This window comes from Galleria mellonella, unplaced genomic scaffold (genome assembly GCF_026898425.1).
Source record: "Galleria mellonella isolate WM207_F2 unplaced genomic scaffold, CSIRO_AGI_GalMel_v1 utg213, whole genome shotgun sequence".
Classification (NCBI taxonomy): Eukaryota; Metazoa; Arthropoda; class Insecta; order Lepidoptera; family Pyralidae; genus Galleria; species Galleria mellonella.
This window is the reverse complement of record NW_026442039.1, coordinates 6866792-6885561: the sequence shown is the minus strand read 5'-3', so window position 1 is coordinate 6885561 and position 18770 is coordinate 6866792. Positions and strand designations below refer to the sequence as shown.

Below are 18770 nucleotides of genomic sequence, written 5' to 3'. Positions count from 1 at the left end.
TAATTGTACAGCTGTTAAGTCAATTGTCGTCAAAATTAATTATTTTTTTACAACACAGGGGGCAAACGAGCATGCAGCTCACCTGATGGTAAGTGACTACCGCCGCCCATGATCACCCACAACACTAGCGGCATGAAACTAATGCAGTATTTGGAATTGAGAAGGTCATAACCTACTATTTAACATGATCAATCAACACCTCCCTAACGTGAACGAAGTCTTGTGTAAAAACTAGTACTATATTTATTTATTTCTTACTAGCGGCCCTTCCCGGCGTCGCACGGGTGGACATTTTTAATATTTCCCTTCACTGCTCTGCTCCTATTGATCGTAGCGTGATGAAAAGTACACAAGTTTCGTTAAAATCCGTCGAGTAGTTTTTGTTTTTATTACGAACATACAGACAGACAGACAAAAATTTTACTGATTGCATTTTTGGCATCAGTATCGATCACTAATCACCCCCTGATAGTTATTTTGGAAATATATTTCATGTACAGAATTAACCCCTCAGATTTATTATAAGTATAGATTGCATTCCATAATATAATTAGTAGATAATATTTTAACTTCAATTATGGACCCTGTTGGGCACAGCAAGTACGAGAGAGGAGGACAACACTTTTTTTCACTTTAGAAATAATCTAAGAATCTGTTATAATATTATCCAGTCATTGAAATTGTATCACGATAGCTACGTATTTTCTTTATTATTATTATTCATTATTTAAGTATTGGTGTGTATCTATTCATATCGTAATTGTTATTAGTATTATATAGTTATTTAATGTATATTTATTAATATATAATTAATAGTACACAATTGTTTTGTGCATTAACATCTAAAAAACACATGATTATATACTTTTTTATTTGGTAAAAAAACTGCATTAAATTTCGGAGTTTTAAGCTCTGTGTCAACATCTCAAAACTCTAGTAATTAATGCAGTTTTTTGTTTACTAAATTCCACTTCTGTTTTTTTAATTTAACAGGTGGCAACCCTAATATTTAGAGTATCCACACTGCGGTCGCACTTTTAGTTTTTGTGGAAACTAATTTAAATTAATTAAACTTGTTTATCGCTTAATTAAACTCCTGTTTACATTAAAGGTGAAAATCTTTTAATAGAATCTTATTTCTATAATAATATAAAATAATTATGAGCAGAGAGAAGCTTATTTTCATATTAATTAATGTTTATTTATAAACATTGTAGATACGTTCATTGTACATTGTAGATTGTACATTGTAATTTCGTGTATAACATAGTATATGTCATATATGTGTAAGTATATTTGTTATTCATATATATTTATTCGTTTATATCTGTAATTTTAGTATGTATGTATATCAATAATTACTAGTACCGCATTCGAGTATTCTGACACTTCCCTATGGTTGACTGGGAGAGAATGCTTTTAGCATTAAGTCCGCCATGTACACATATTTGTACTAATGAATAAATAAATAAATAAAAATACGTACTCGTCTTAGTGTCTATATTTATAATATTGTTCTTAGATTTTTAGTAATAATATCGTCATAGTCGTAGAATACTGACGGATCTATATATGTAATATTTGTCAGATCCGTCAATATTCTACGACTATGACGATATGTTCTTTGTTATAACAAAATATAATAATACTAAAGTACATCACGGAACATAACCTTCAAGAAAAGAGTATATTCCTTTTAAAAAGGCCGGCAGCACACCTGCAATATCGTTGGTGTCGTCGGTGATCATGGGCGGCGGTAGTCACTTACCATTAGGTGAGCCGCATGCTCGTTTGCCCTCTGTGTTGTAAAAAAAAAAACATCACGGAAAAACTATTGCACCAAATTGGATGCGGTTTTCACGTTAGTATTCTTGACGATCGAACTTGAAAACTAGTTTACGAGTAGGTTCCCCTTGATACACACATCATGGTTTTCCTGCTTCTGAAATACTCACATACGAAATAGCTGCTAACAACTAGTAGTTAGATTACAAGACTATTTTTTGGGAGTCCTAATTCAAACAAGTCCATCGATCCCGAAATTAATACGTCAAGCCGATATAAACAATTATTCTCAAATTATTTCAATTAAAAAAAAACATTTATTATACAGACTGGACTACTATCATCATCATCATCATCATCATCATCATATCAGACATTAACTGTCCACTGCTGGACATATACCTCTCCAATAGACCGCTATAAAGAACGGTCCTGAGCTAACAGCACCTACAGACTTCCACAATGCATTTGAAGTTAGTGGGGAGTCAATACCTACATACAATGCGTTTGCCCGTACGGAATCGCCACTCAAGAACCTTTCTTCCCCTTCGGTTGTCGTTTCTTCGAGCTATATGACTAACTCATTGTCACTTCAGCTTACTTCTCCTTCGGGTTATGTCGATGATTTTGGTTCTTTTGCAGATTTCGAATTCTGTTACACAACTCCGAGCATATTCCTCTTCATAGCTCGCTGAGTAAGTTAAAACTTTTGCATATGTGCAACCATGTAAGACCATGTTTCGATGTTAGCCACAAACATGGCATCAGGGGGGAAAAGGATTGTTAGCAATGGAGTTTGACAGCCCCATTGCTAGCAATATACCTTATTAGGTCGACCTCCACGTGGTTCCCCCTGAAAACCATCGTGAACAATCCTTGTTGAATTCGTCACGATGGGCTAACTGACCTGCTTCATCCTCACCTATCATTCTTCACTGGTGCCCCGCCGGTGTGTACCGATAGCGCGGGTGGGATTACCATTCCATTATCATCCATTTAAAAAAAAAAACATGGCATCAATGAAACAAATAATTTTTTTTCTCAAAAATATATTCTCTCCCCATTCAATCACATTAACAATATGAAATAACAATTCATATAAAAAAGCTCTGATGAGATACATTAGATATACACTAGAAAAAAAAACAAGTCACACAACGCTCTCAGTACTTTGTACAAAAGTCGATTGCTTGGGTACTTCTTTGTCCCATTCGTGTTTCAACCGTAAAGCAGTTGTGTTTGCATGGCTGTGTTTCGGTTTGAAGGGTGGGATATGGCGTGAATTTACTGGGTACAGAGGAATAACACCTGAGTCCTCAGGAATGGCAACGCATAGGGGGTATCATGGGCGAAACAGTGTACTCTGTTATGTCCATGGTACTGCACATGTCTATAGGCGACGGTTACCACTTTCCATCAGGTGGGCCGTCAGCTTGTTAGCCATTCCAAGTTGTATAAAAAAAAAACTTGTTAGTTTGCGTAAAATGGCTTCTAAAAAGGTTTTTTTTTTTTTTTTTTTGTGTAATTAAAAATATATATTTTTAACAACATTCTCCACAAAAATAGGACAATTTCAATACACAAAATTAGTATTATATCGACTTGATTGTAAACCCCTTTTCTATTGCAATAAAATCATTAAATTGGTATAATTGATGATGATGTGACGTAATTATACAAAAAATACAGTCAAATTTACTCTAGAATCGAAAAAATGCAATGAATAAATGAAAACACTTTTTTTTTTATACAACTTAGAATGGCAAACAAGCTGACGACCCACCTGATGGAAAGTGGTAACCGTCGCCTATAGACATGAGCAGTACCATGGACATAACAGAGTATAGGTACTGTTTCGCCCATGATACCCCCCATGCGTTGCCATTCCTGAGGACTCAGGTGTTACTCCTCTGTACTCTGTAAATTCACGCCATATCCCACCCTTCAAACTGAAACACAGCTATGCAAACACAACTGCTTCACGGTACAAATTTTATGTGCCCTTTAATGAATGATACAGATTATAAAATGGGTCTCTCTTCATGAAATAAATATGTAAAGAGCTGTGTTTTCTATTAACTTTATTTATATAAAACCTTTTGATAGTGGGCAATTCATAGTAGGGATAGGAAATATTCAGAAATATTTATATATTGTATTGGCTCTATATCGAATATTTGAAATGAAAGAAAAAAGTCGATATATCGAAATTGGTGATGAACTTTTTTCAAGATCAATATTCAGAAAACCTCAATATATCGATACTGGAGCGATATTGATATTACCCATGCCCAGTATTTAGCAAGAGGTGTTTATATTATACATTAGCCCAATGATAAATATGTTAAAAATTTATTATTAAATAGATCGAAATAAAAAATCAGATCAAAATGAATTTAAATATCCGACTAGTATGGGCGATATCGAAATGTGTGATAACCTATTTTACCGCCGTCAATATCCAGAGGTAGCCGAAATATAGATATCGGACTAGAATCGATATTACTCAAGCCTAGTTACAAGTATCGTGACTACTTACAAGTGAACCGTATTCTTGCTAGCTGAATTCGCTATATAAAGAAAAATTTACTAAACAATTTAATGTTTTAAAATTTTGAAGAAATTGGTCCCTGCTACCATAATAGCTTCATAAAATTGTCTACTCTTTGCCAAGAAGATTTCTGTCAAAGCTACTTGAAGTTGGTCATTCGTACAAAAGATGCAGATACTACAGGCTTCACCATGTTATAAAACAAATTTTGAGTTGAATGTAGTAAAATAATTACTCTCAGCTTTGTTCCCTTTTATTTCTCTCTATACATCTCATTTAATCTGTAAAAAAACTGGAGAGAATATGAATAGATGGTCGATCCTAAAATATTATCAGCTATCATAAGAATACATCAACAAAACCTTCTTGGTTATAGACATATAACTTTACGCACAATATTACAGAATTCCAAATAGTCAAATATTGAATGTACATCATTTCTTTCCTAGCAGATCATTTAATAAGTCCTGATTACTCATATTGGCGTCACCCATTAAATTAGTTCTAGAATCTCTGGAACTCCTTCTTCCCGATATAGATCTTTTTCTTGGTACAGGCGTTTGCTCAGTAAATATCTGATCTGTAAGCATTTTAAAATTATTATTCAATTCAGTTAATGCCTCTGCGGGAATATCGCTTTGGGAGTTAACAAAATCATTTATTTTGTCTACAGCTTGCAACTGTTGTACAAGCTTATCGCTCTCCATTCTCGAACTATTAAACTGTTTCATATGTTTATCTATAACTAAACTACTCTTCTCTATGTCTTGAATTATATCTTTACAGTATTTATCTATAGGCTTTCCCAATAGTTTTCTCTCTAGAGAACTATTCTCGCGGTTAGGCTTAAAAACTTCGATTGCATTATTTTGATTGTTAATAGCAACCGTGGTAGTTGTTTCTTCGACTGTAACACCATCGAAAAATGATACATTAGAGTTTCTCCTCCCTCTCGACTTTGGACGCTCATCATCATCTACTTTTTCAATTTGTTCTTCAATAGACTCTTCTGTAGAGCCCCTTCTTAGCAAACTTTTTGTTCTCAATACTGGTTCTTCGTTATTTTTTATTTTGTTAAGAAGGTCTGCCTTCATTATTTCTATCTTCTTTTGGACCTCGTCTGGTGAGGAGTTTTTATAATCTGAATCTTCATCATAAATCGCTAAATCAGCCATACCGTCTTGAACAGTTTTTGCTAATTCAAGAATTTCATCAGATGATTCTTTCGAACTTTTTCGTGTTTGATTAGAAGCTGAACGACTAGCTGTGGAGTTAGTTCGGCTTGTAATATAACGGGATCGAGGTTCAGTTGAGGAAGATGTATCTTCATCGTGAGATAAAGCGCTATTGATATTTCGTGAATTCTCACAAAGCTTTGCTAATATTGTATGATCCTGTGAAGATAATTTTAGCTATAAATAATACAGTAGGTAGTAAAATTTACTTATTATTATTTTTAAATTCTTATTGATTACTTACATTATTTCTGTCATCTGTCCTATAGCTTTCTTGATTCGTTTTAGTTTTACTAACTGGTCTTGTTATGTTCATCGCAGATGATGACTTTGTTGGAGATTTAACGGTTCGACTAGCAGCTGTACTAAGCATTTTTTCTTTCATCTGTAATTCAAGAGGTATTTTTTTTATATTTAGTTTAATACTGAATTTAATAGTAAAAGTAACCTAGTTAAATATCAATGCATACGTTTTTATATTTTTATTTTGATGGATGGTCATAAAAATCATAACCTCTTAATCCTCACGAATACATGAAAATAAATGAGGTGTTTAAGCCTTAGTAATCCGGGATCGATAACCGACTATTACCATATTGTCTAGACAGCTAGGTATAGAGTTTTATTTCAAAATTTCCTTTTTTGCACTGGTCAATTGTATTTTGTTCTCCTAGTTATCTCTTACGACCTTCAAGAGATGAAAAACAGCAGTAACACTATTTTTACTCCAATGCCACACGAAATATGAACAGGATTAGTAAAGATCTGTTGGTATCTTTTTAGATGTCTATCTATTTGCATACAAAGTAATAACGATAAAAAAAAATTATAGTGAATGGTTATGTTCAGAAAACATCATTTTTAACCCACCTCTATAATAGTAGACAATTTATCAGCATTGCTTATAGCGAGGTCCAGGTCATGTCTCGTGTCTTTATGTTTGTTGATTTCGTTTTGAAGCTGATGCTTGAAGTTCTTCGCTTCCAGTGCTATTCGACGCTGCAACATGCTAATAGTCTCATTCTGATGTTGAACTTTAATTGTCAAGTCCGCTACTTGAGCTTGGAGTTTTTCGCGTTCGAGAAGATTCCTGCAATAAATGCGATAAAAATAGTATCAATAATTTAGATGGAAAATAATCTTTGGTGATAAGATGATAATGTTTCTGTATTCCCGTAATTTTTCTTTACTAAACTTTTTAGATTTTTGGATGAATTAATAAATTGTAATTATCTATTTGGACATAAATTTCCTTTTACATCTAAACATTTAAGAAATGTTTATAATATTACAACTACGAGTAGACTGCTATTTGAAGTAAGATAACTCCGTAACGAATAAATCTAATTTAAAATGTGATTATTATAGTTTTAGGTACAGGATAATTTTTGATGACTTCGATGACTTGAGAGATACAAGTAGACAGATCTAATATAGAGAAGTTACTAGGCACATCACATGAGGAAACCATTCTCGATATTACACTGTAGATATTGGAACTATTTTAAAAAGAAGCCAAGGAGGTAATAACCTAAATCATATATGATGAAGATATTATGCAAAACTATGGAAGTTATAAGTATAAGAGCATATATACAAACAACTATACTTTTCAACCGACTTCAAAATTAAGAAATTTTTCAATTTGGCTGTACATTTCATGTTTCTTACCTAATAACTCCATCAATTTTATTAAAGATTTGGAAAATTCATTCTTGGAATATACTTACAGATTGGTTTCATAGAAATTTTACCAAAATTAATTGAATACTGATTTTAAATCAAAATTATTGGTTTTATCACAATAAAAGCCGGTTTCTTTAGAACGCAATCTTTAACTAATAAAGGAATGGATTCATTTAAAATCGTAAGTGTAACTAACCTGTCTTTACTCAATTCAAGCAAATGCTGGTGCTCGTCTTTTAAATGTTGCAGTTGCATATCCCGTTCCTTCAGTTTCTGGGACACTTCTTTGAATTGCTGTTTCAATTGTTTATACTTGCTCTGCTGTACTCTCATTTCCTCATTGTGAGAGTTCAGTACTTGGGGTAGTTCCGCATTTGAATTTTCATATCTGATTTTCGGTAAAACAAATAATCACTTATAAAAATGCTAGTGTTACTTAATAAGACAAAATTCTTTTAATAAATTTCATCTTAATATTTTCTATTTTTGAACTCGTTTGTATATTTTGTATTGTGATCTTGCAAAAGTCAATTAAAACTTTAAAGATTTGGTACTAAGATATATTTTTTTAGAAAAGTACTGTGTTGCATATGCACAACTATTTAAACAATATAGCATTTTCTATGTCAAGTTTCTGTAAAGTTCTCTCCTGTTTTAATCTAAAATTTCACATTATCATTGCATCTTTTTATACGTAGTCTACATTGTAATTGTATTTTTTAAGAATAGAATTGATCTCTTATTACAATTTGGTTTCTTTATTTACAATTTGTATGTTAGACGATCTATTTATAAATTCTGAATCAATTTCAACGGTTCTTTAATTAAAACAAAAGGGTTCTTAGTCAGTCTTGAATTCGAGATAATCTTATCGATATAGAAATCAGAAAAAGAAAGATAAGTGTAGGCCAAATCAAAATATAGCCATTATTAAATACACGCCCTGAACCATAACCGCGGCCTCATTAGACAAAAGTAAAAGATGATTTGTAAAAAATAACAATAGCCTTTTATACCTTTGTAAAGCAATTTCTTGTTTCTTTTGTAATGCCCTCAGTATACGATTCTCGTTGCTAAGCTCCTGGAAAATTAAATAGTAAGTTTTATTGTTGTTCATAAATCTCTCCTTGAATTATGTTGATATCTCTTAAAATGGCCAGACACACGTCCATCCATTAGTGCGTAAATAATGTTATATAATTTATACATATGATGCCTAAACTAACGATAATATATAAAGAGGAAATATATAGATAGATACTCTTTATTGTTCCCTCCAAAATATTACAATTGTAAACTTATTATAAATGTAAACAATTACAAGAAATAATCACAGTGAGAAAACAATGGGCGAGCTTATCGCTAAGAGCGATCTCTTCCAAGCAACCTTTGAATGGAGAGGAGTAATTATAAACAGTTTAATGGAATTATATTTTTATTATAGTTTAACAATTTCATTGTTTTTATTATAGTACGACATGTGACCACACCATCCTCAGCGAACACAGAGACACAGGAAGGGTTTGTACAAAAGTCGTTTGCTTGGGCACCTCTGTCCTATTCGTGTTTCAACCGTAAAGCAGTTGTGCTTGCATGGCTGTGTTTCGGTTTAAAGGGTGGGATATGGCGTGAATTTACTGGATACAGAGGAATAACACCCGAGTCCTCATGGATATGGCTCTTATAAAATCTTTTTGATGTTTTTACAAAAATAACATATTCAGCTAAATGTTTAATCCCTGATAGAAGGCGATAACCCTACTGACCAAGTCTAACAAGCCTATTGCTAACAATATACTCTATCAGGTCGACCTCCACATGGCCCCTCCTGGAAACCATTGTGGTAAATTCTTGTCGAATTCGTCACGAAGGGCTAACTGACCTGCTTCATCCACACCTGTCATCTATCACTGACACCCCGCCAGTGTATACCGATAGCGCAAGCGGGGTTACCATACCATTTTCACCCATAAAAAAAAATACGCTACTGCCTACAATCTACCACAATTTGTAAAGTACAATTCAAAGAGAATGTTTTATATTTTTCTTGATTGAATCTTTAAATAAATTAATTGATTGTGAAGGCAGTGTCGTTTTCACTGAATGCAATGAATTAGGGAATTACTTGGCAAATTAAAATTTCATTGCCAACTTACTCGACTCAATATTTCATTTTGACTATAATATTGTTGACCTTTTTGATATTTCATCTGCTATTTTTAGATTCAACCGTGAAACAGTGGGGGAAAGCAATATATAGATAGCAATATACCCAACCAGGTCGACCTCCTCGCGGTTCCCCCTGGAAACTATCATGGTTAATTCCTGATGAATTCATCATGATGGGCTAACTGGCCTGTTTTCATTCTCATCTATCACCCTTCACTGGTGCTCCGCCAGCGTATCCCGTTAGCGCAGGCGGGGCTACCATACCATTTTCACCCATCAAGAAAAAAAAACCGTGAAACAGTTGTGTTTGCATGGCTGTGTTTCGGTTTGAAGGCTGGGATATAGCGTGAATTTACTGGGTACAGAGGAATAACACCTGAGTCCTCAGGAATAGCAACGCATAGGGGTATCATGGGCGAAACAGTATACTCTGTTATGTCCATGGTACTGCTCATATCTATAGGCGACAGTTACCACTTTACATCAGGTGGGCCGGCAGCTTGTTTGCTATTCTAAGTTGTATAAAAAAAAACATATTTTTAAACAACAGTTACCGTTAGAGAGAACCTATTTCTTAGAAAATTCACTTTCCCTATAAACTTAATCTTACTCTGTTCGAGTCATAGATTTTTATTTGCTCTTATAAATTTGATTTAAAAAAGTTATTAAAATAAAAAAAAGTAAATAAATATAGTAATATTTTATGTATTTATTTTTGTACGTATTATTTATTTAATCTATTATATATATATATATATATATATATATATATATATATATATATATATATATATATATATATATATATATATATATATATATATATATATATATTATAGTTTTATAAGGGTACAGTAATTATGGTTTTTGAACTGGGCTCCTAAATAGGTTAATATAATATATATTAACTTATTTTTTATTTATAATATAATATAATAGTTTAATTATATGTTTATAATATATGAATATATAAAGTATTACTTCATTTTTCCTCTATTCAATAATGCATCGCCTACTTATTTCTCCGTTAACCCAATGGTTGACTGGTAGAGAACACCGTCCGTAATGAAGTCCGCCAAAATTCACAAAAAAATTTACTGTGCATTAAAGTTTAAATAAATAAACTGCAAGCTTAAATACCATACAATTAACATAAACAAACTTACTTGCAAATGATAGTGGGCGTCTGCCAATTGATTCTGCAGTTGCTTCACCCGGTGAGTCTTCGCCGACAGCACCCTCTGTGTCACATATCTGTCAGTACGCCCGTTGAGTGATTGATTGGACATTGCCTCGGTAAGTGGGTTTAGCCTCTTCCGTTTAGTCAGCAAGTTTAATCTGGAATTGCTGCTGTATACGCTCTCTAGCGACTCTTTTCTGAAATAATAATATACACCAGACCTGTTACACAGAAGCAAATCAAAGTCTTTGACATAGCCTCAAAAATAAACAAGTTGAATTGGTATAACCTGGTTACATAGCTCGAACAACCACAAATCTATGGGGAAGATAGGTTCTTAAGTGGCGACTCCTTACAGGTAAACGCAGTTTAGGACGACACCCCACTAGATGGAGTGACGACCCCAAATGCATTGCAGAGTTTCAATGAAATGCATTGAATGAATGCATAGGGCTCAGGACCGTTCCTTATAGCAGTCTATGGGAAAGGCCTACGTTCAACAGTGTTTATAAACATCATGATGATTATGCAGGTATATTTAACATCAAAATCGTATACGCTATGCAAAATCTTTGTTTAAAACACAAAAAAAATATATATGTTCTATATTATTTCAATAATTACTAGTACCGCATTCGAGTATTCTGACACTTCCCTACGGTTGACTGGGAGAGAACGCTTTCAGCATTAAGTCCGCCATGTACATATATATGTACTAATGAATATGTGGCGTATAACTGGCCATCATAATCCGTCTTTTATATTTTTATACTGTTTTTCTATTGTTTTTTTTTTTATACCACTGAAGTGGCAAACATGCATACGGCCCACCTGATGGTAAGTGGTTACCGTAGCCTATGAACACCTGCAATACTAGAGGTATTACGTGTGCGTTGCCGACCCTGAAGAAACCTCTTTACCCCCCTTTTGAAAAACCCCATACTGTAGTCTGTTTGTCTGGAAGAGATTGCTTAGCGATAAGGCCGCCTTTTGTATCATTTCTTATTACAGTTAAATGTGTTTACTATTTTATAAATGGTGCAATAAAGTGTACATAAATAAATAAATAGTCTCTTGGGAAAACCTTGGCAGGGTGTTCATTTCACAACCTGAGTGTTCGTGGGAGGAAACATCTCTGAAACTGCGCAGTACGCGACCATTGAGACTGTAGGACATGAGGATGAACTCGCTGTCGATGGCGAGCCGTACGATGGTAGAAAGTGGCTGTGGGCATCATATTGAACAATTCCTCTGAGCACAATCCATTGTCTTATGTTTTTACAATTCTGCCATATATAGTCTTTATGTTTTCCAACGAATGAAGACGTAATAAAAGAGAACTACAATATTAAGCATTTTATCAATCCGTTTCTCTTAAAATATATAAGATATTGTATTGTATTGTAAAATCTTTATTGTACATAACTCAGATTGAATACTGGTAAATGATTTAATATACAATGGCGGACTTATCCCATAAAGGGATCTCTTACAGTCAACCTTAAGATAAAAAAATATATAAAGTAAATACCGAGTGTTTCTTCTTAACGCTAACATTTCAGTCGATCGATGTACAAACTACGAGTCGGTAGGTACAAACGGTCTAAGTAATAACACTTTCATACTATTGCCTATCGATTCGGTAAAGAAACTTATTTATTGACGTAACTATTAGAAACAATAGGTCATCCCTTCCTTTTCCATCGGTGTCCTAAGAGACGACTAAGGGAGGGAGAGGGATGGGTAACAGCGTCCCTCTTAAAACTTCACTGAAGCCTAACTGCTGTTGCCAATCTGCCTGCCAAGCGTGACAACTAGCAAACCTCCTAGGGGGAGGCTTATGTCCAGCAGTGGACAGTTAAAGGCTGATATAATGATGGTAATGATAATCTATTAGAAACGTAAAAAGCGTATATCAAATTTTATAGTACTCTGTTTTAGGTACTTAAAGTAGATACATAAACAAATCAGACCTGAGCTCTTTCTTCTTGTCTTCAGGTATTAAACTGAGCACTGACATTGTTCAACACACGGGCGCCATTTTCTTATCCATTTAAAAATTATTAAAACAAACTCAAAAACAGGTATGTGTTTTATTTTGATAAAAAATAAACGTACGAAATGCAATGAGATTTGTTGTGTAAACCCGTTGCTATGGTGACCGATAATACATCAATCAATATTCGAAATGTAATCACCGGTTTGACTCGATACTGGCTGGCTGGATAGGAATAGATAATAAAATGTAGAGGTCGCTGAACTCTCAGATAAATAATACCTATTTATTTTTTATTATATTACTCTCTTTCATTCTACCTACGCATCCATTCGCATATGCATGTACAGTCATGTAAAAAAACAACCAAACTTAATTCCGAGGGTTCTGTATGGAAATATAAATATAAAGCGTGGTCGTATACATGGTACTGCTCGTGTCTATAGGCGACGGTTAGCACTTTCCATCAGGTGGGTCGTCAGCTTGTTTGCCATTCTAAGTTGCATAAAAAAAATATATAACGGCCCACTCCTTCCTTTCCCGCGAGGGTCGTAAAAGGCGACTAAGAGAGAAAAGACGGGTAGCAGCGTCCCTCTTAAAATATCACAAAGACATAACTGCGGTTGTCAACCCGCCTGCCAAGCTTGGCATCTACTAACATGTAATGGTGAAGGCCTATGTCCAACAGTGAACGATTAATTTTTCTCACATTTTCGATGATATTTAAAAACTACTCAGCATGAAAACAAATGAAAATCAGTTTAAAAATGTACAAATGAAGCTGTTTCATATAATATTCCTCTTGGACTAATAGGTGCATTTAAAAATTTCGATTATTTCTTTTGGACCTCTTTATTATTTTCATTGTAATCTGTGCGGGCCAATTATATGTATAACTTAGTTTATATAGAATATTTTTTATACAATTTTGCGTGATAAATAGTTATAAGTGTTTCCTTTATAACTTCTATATTTATTTTGTTTCATAATTTTTGTCGTCATTTTAATGCGTAAAAACTCATTTTATTCATTAAATTATTAAATGTAGATACGTCAAGATACATTACGTACGTAAGTATATATGTAGAACACTGATAAAAACGAGTCATATAATTTGACAATTATCTGACAAAAAGTTTTTTTTTATACAACTTAGAATGGCAAACAAGCTGACAGGCCCACCTGATGGAAAGTGGTAACCGTCGCCTATAGACATGAGAAGTACCAAGGACATAACACAGTATACTGTTTCGCCCATGATACCCCCCATGCATTGCCATTCCTGAGGACTCAGGTGTTATTCCTCTGTACCCTGTAAATTCATGCCATATCATGCCCTTCAAACCGAAACACAGCTTTGCAAACAAAACTGCTTTACGGTTGAAACACGAATGGAACAGAGGTACCCAAGCAAACGACTTTTGTACAAAGTCTCCCTCTGGTAAAGTTGACCCGTTTTTAAGACTTGATGCTTTATCTATATTATCTAAGATGTAAAACTATTCCAGATTTCAGTTCCATTAGTAATTGCCGCGATATCACTGTGATAGACGTACGGATGGACAAAGTCGCACCACGAGCGGCCCTCTGTACCATTTGCTACGGTACCCTAAAAATGGTAATTCAATCGTGAATACTCACATGTCAACGAAAGACGATTGATAATGTTTGAAATTATTTAAATTTAGAAGTCGGAATTGTTTATCTACCAATATACTCCGCTTTTTTATGTAAAAGGACGTTAGAGGCGTATTTAAAAGAACGCGTAGGCGTGCCCACCTTAGAATCTTCTTGTGCCCACCTAAGAAAGCGAGCAAAGCTTCGCAAGAATGTCTGAATGTTTAAAAAACATGTATTCTCACGTCTACCATAGAACAACTCGCCATCGACAGGGGAGAAAGGGATTGTTAGTAATGGAGACTGAGAATCCCATTGCTAGCAATAAACCTAACCAGGTCGACCTCCTCGCAGTTCTCCCTGGAAACTATAATGGTTAATTCCTGATGAATTCATCATGATGGGCTAACTGGCCAGTTTTCATTCTCATCTATCACCCTTCACTGGTGCTCCGCCAGCGTATCCCGTTAGCGCAGGCGGGGTAACCATACCATTTTCACCCATCAAAAAAAAACTCGCCATCGACAGAAAGTTCACACCAATACCTTAGAGGTTACATCAGTGTTTCCCTTTTTTTTGCGCCATACTCCACTTGAACATTTCTAAAATTTTTATGTCCCCATACATAATTTTTCCCGACAAAGTTCACTTGACGACTCTAATCGCCCAGTTGATATTTTGGTAACGTCAAACGAAATTTTACCCAATATATATTTACAGCATTTTTTAAATTACTTCTTTTGTTAAATTTGGCACCAATATCTACTCGTAACATTGCGTTTAAATGGGCCGAAGCAAGAGGGTTAAAATCGCTTCAAGTCCATTTTTAATTGCTTCCCCTTAACTATCAAATTGCCCTATTTGGGGCGTGGGCCCCACATTGGGAAACCGTGAAGCAGTTGTTTGCATGGCTGTGTTTCGGTTTGAAGGGTGGGATATGGCGTGAATTTACAGGGTACGGAGGAATAACATCCGAGTCCTCAGTGGCAATGCATGGGGGGTATCATGGGCGAAACAGTATACTCTGTTATGTCCATGGTACTGCTCATGTCTATTGGCGACGGTTACCACTTTTTACATCAGGTGGGCCGTCAGCTCGTTTGACATTCTAAGTTGTATAAAAAAAAACACCGGGTTAGATGGTCGCGTACAGCGCGGTTTCATAGATGTTTCTTCCCACGAACGCTCAAGTTATAGAATGAGGTCCTTGTCGAGGTTTTCCAAAAGACTACATAAAGTTCTTCAAAAAAAAAAAAAGCGGTAGAAATTGCTTCAGGATTGACAACGCGCGAGTGACACCTCTGGTATAGCAAGCTTCACAGGCTACGGTATCCGCTTACCATCAGGTGGGCCGTATGCTTGTTCACTACTTCAGTGGTAAAAAAAAAGTATATATAGGACAAATAAAACACATATTGTAAACAAAATAATATACTTATTCGACAGTAACTGTACACAATATATCAACGTTTATTTACATAAAATATTTGGCTGTATGAATTATGTTTTTCGCCTTATTATTTTTCTTAGAACAGTTTCGTCAAATCACCCCGCAGTTCGTTAGTATTTTTACCAAAATTGTGATTATGTTTTCACGCTAATATTTATATAAATTATGCCATAACAAATACGTGTCCGAGCTTGGATATAGGACAAGAGTAATGAACTTTTAATTGTACTTTTAATAAAATCTACTCTATTCCACATATTGCAGTCCACTTAGACTGATTGCTAACAGGAATTAATCATGTATGGAATCCAATAAAAAAATTTCCTCAGAATTGGCAACGCATGGGGGGTATCATGGGCGAAACAGTATACACTGTTATGTCCATGGTTCTGCTGCTGGTACATCAGATAGGCCGTCAGCTTGTTTGCCATTCTGTGTTGTATAAAAAAAACCTTTCTTTTGCTTTTTAATTATACTTTTTGCTTCAGTAGGTATATATTATTCTGCCTTAATTTTATCTGTTGTATATATATATATATATATATATATATATATATATATATATATATATATATATATATATATATATATATATATATATATATATATATATATATATATATTTATTTAATTATTTATGGATGTATGTATGCATGTAATATGAAGTAACAATATTTATACATATTTTATTAGTAAATGCACCGCCTACTTAATTTTCTGCTTGCCTCATGGTACAGAACGCCATTAGGTCTTAAGTCCGCCATATGTACACTTACTTATATAATTGTACATTGAAGTTTCAATAAATAAATAAATTTTATCTGTTCTCCTTTAACCAAAGGTTGTCTGTAAGAGATCGCGCTAGCGATAAGACCGCCTTTTATACCTTTATGTGTATATTTCAATCTGTATTTATGTTATTGTATTTCACTTGAATTATTCACTTCCCATTGTATATTTTTATTTATGGTGCAATAAAGAGTTAAATAATTAAAATAAATATTTTTGTCGCAATATCTATATATTTTTGTTGCCATATCTATATATTTTTGTCGTAATATCTATATATTTTTGTTGCCATATCTATATATTTTTGTCGCAATATCTATATATTTTTGTCGTAATATCTATATATTTTTGTTGCCATATCTATATATTTTTGTCGCAATATCTATATATTTTTGTCGCAATATCTATATATTTTTGTTGCCATATCTATATATTTTTGTCGCAATATCTATACATTTTTGTTGCCATATCTATATATTTTTGTCGCAATATCTATACATTTTTGTTGCCATTTCTATATATTTTTGTCGCAATATCTATATATTTTTGTTGCCATTTCTATATATTTTTATTGTAGAATCTAAGTAGATATATTTTAGATCCAATACCTATATATTTTAGTTCCAATATATACTGATCCAATAACGAATATGTTAAAAATCAGTTATCCAGAAAGTGATATTGGATAACAAACTTAATATATTTGAAAATAGATATCCTACCGATATGGGTGATATCGAAATAGGTAATGACTTTTTATCAACCATCAATATTCTAATATATAGATATTGGATCGGTATCCATATTACCCATGCCTAGGTAAAACCTACTATGCTGTTAACAGTACAACTCATTTGTTACTATTCCAGATTACTAAGGCCGGATTCCCACTATGATATCAGTTTTGGGCCACTCTTGGTATGGTCAGTTGAAACAGTTCGAAATTGTTCAGAACAGGACTGAATTTTAGTATGAATACAAACATTGCTTCTTGTATAATAATACCAGACCGAGAGCGGGACTATAGTGTGGATCCAGCTTAAGGAATTACAACTTCGTCCCTTGTAATTTTACTGTCATATCCCACCTTTGAAAACACAAATGTTATTTATCCACGACATTTCTCCGGGGGGAGATTTTGTACAAAAATCGTTTGCTTGGACAGCTCTGTCCCATTCGTGTTGCATGGCCATGGCTCTGTTTCGATTTTAAGGGTGTGATATGGCAGTGAGTTTACAGGGTACAGAGGAATAACACCTGAGTCCTCAGGAATGAAAAAGCATGGGTGTTATAGGCGAAACAGTATAAACTGTTATGTCCATGATACTGCTCATGTCTATAGGCGACGGTTACCACTTTCCATCAGGTGGACCGTTAGCTTGTTTGCCATTCTAAGTTGTATAAAAAAAGAAAAGAAAATTATTCTATCTGCTTATCCCATAAATGGTGTGATGATAGATCCATTAATATGCACGATACCAAAGAATTTGATTCTTTCATATATATAGATATTTATATTTAACAATAATAACTTATAATAATATCACACTTGTGGTATATATATATAATATTAACATTTACGAGGTCTGTCCGGAAAGTTCGTATAAAAGTGTTCTGGAATGCGAGAAAGAGGAGTGGGGAGGCCAGGTAAGCGCAGGACCCCTTCCTTATGTCCCTAACAATGCTTCAGCTCTGGTCTGACCGCCGTGCGGTGCGAACTGGCTTGTCACGCCATCTGTGAAGTTACCTCTTAACGAAACCCCGTCGGCATGGAGCCCGCTTCCGTTGAAGAGCAGCGCGTCGTAATCAAGTTTCTCTCGAAACTCGGCAAGAATGGCCGTGAAATTTTTGCCGATCTCAGAACAGTTTATGGGGATGATGCTGTGAAGGAACCAACCGTCCACAAGTGGCTAAAAAGATTCAGAGAGGGCCGAGAAAGCGTTCAAGATGACCCACGTTCAGGACGTCCTTCCACTTCACATTCCGACGAAAACGTGGAAAGAATTCGAACTTGTGTTAATGGGGACCGTCGTTTAACGGTCAGATAGGTGGCTGAAGAGCTTAATTTGGGCAAAACCGTGGTCCACGAAATTCTAAGAAACGAACTTCAAATGAAAAAAATTTGCGCCAAGATCGTTCCGTGAGTTTTTGAGTAAAAATTCCATTACGGTGACCGAACACCCCCTATTCGCCGGATTTGGCCCCGTGTGACTTCTTCTTGTTCCCAAAAACCAAATTGGTACTTCGGGGGCGGCATTTGGGGGACATAAATGAGATAAAAAAAGCTACGACGGGGCAGCTGAGAAACCTAC

At 34.5% G+C, this 18770-nt stretch overlaps 1 protein-coding gene across 1 annotated transcript; it reads right to left on the bottom strand.

Moving 5' to 3' along the window:
• Positions 1-2847: 2847 nt before the first annotated feature.
• On the bottom strand, positions 2848-12756 carry LOC113517869 (lebercilin). The gene is made up of 7 exons (XM_052894525.1): positions 12580-12756; positions 10593-10803; positions 8274-8338; positions 7454-7645; positions 6442-6661; positions 5816-5956; positions 2848-5730 (listed from the first exon to the last, which is right to left on the bottom strand). The coding sequence occupies exons 1-7, from the start codon at positions 12624-12626 to the stop codon at positions 4771-4773; spliced, it is 1836 nt and encodes a 611-aa protein (XP_052750485.1). The 5' UTR covers positions 12627-12756; the 3' UTR covers positions 2848-4770.
• Between the last annotated feature and the right edge of the window lie 6014 nt (positions 12757-18770).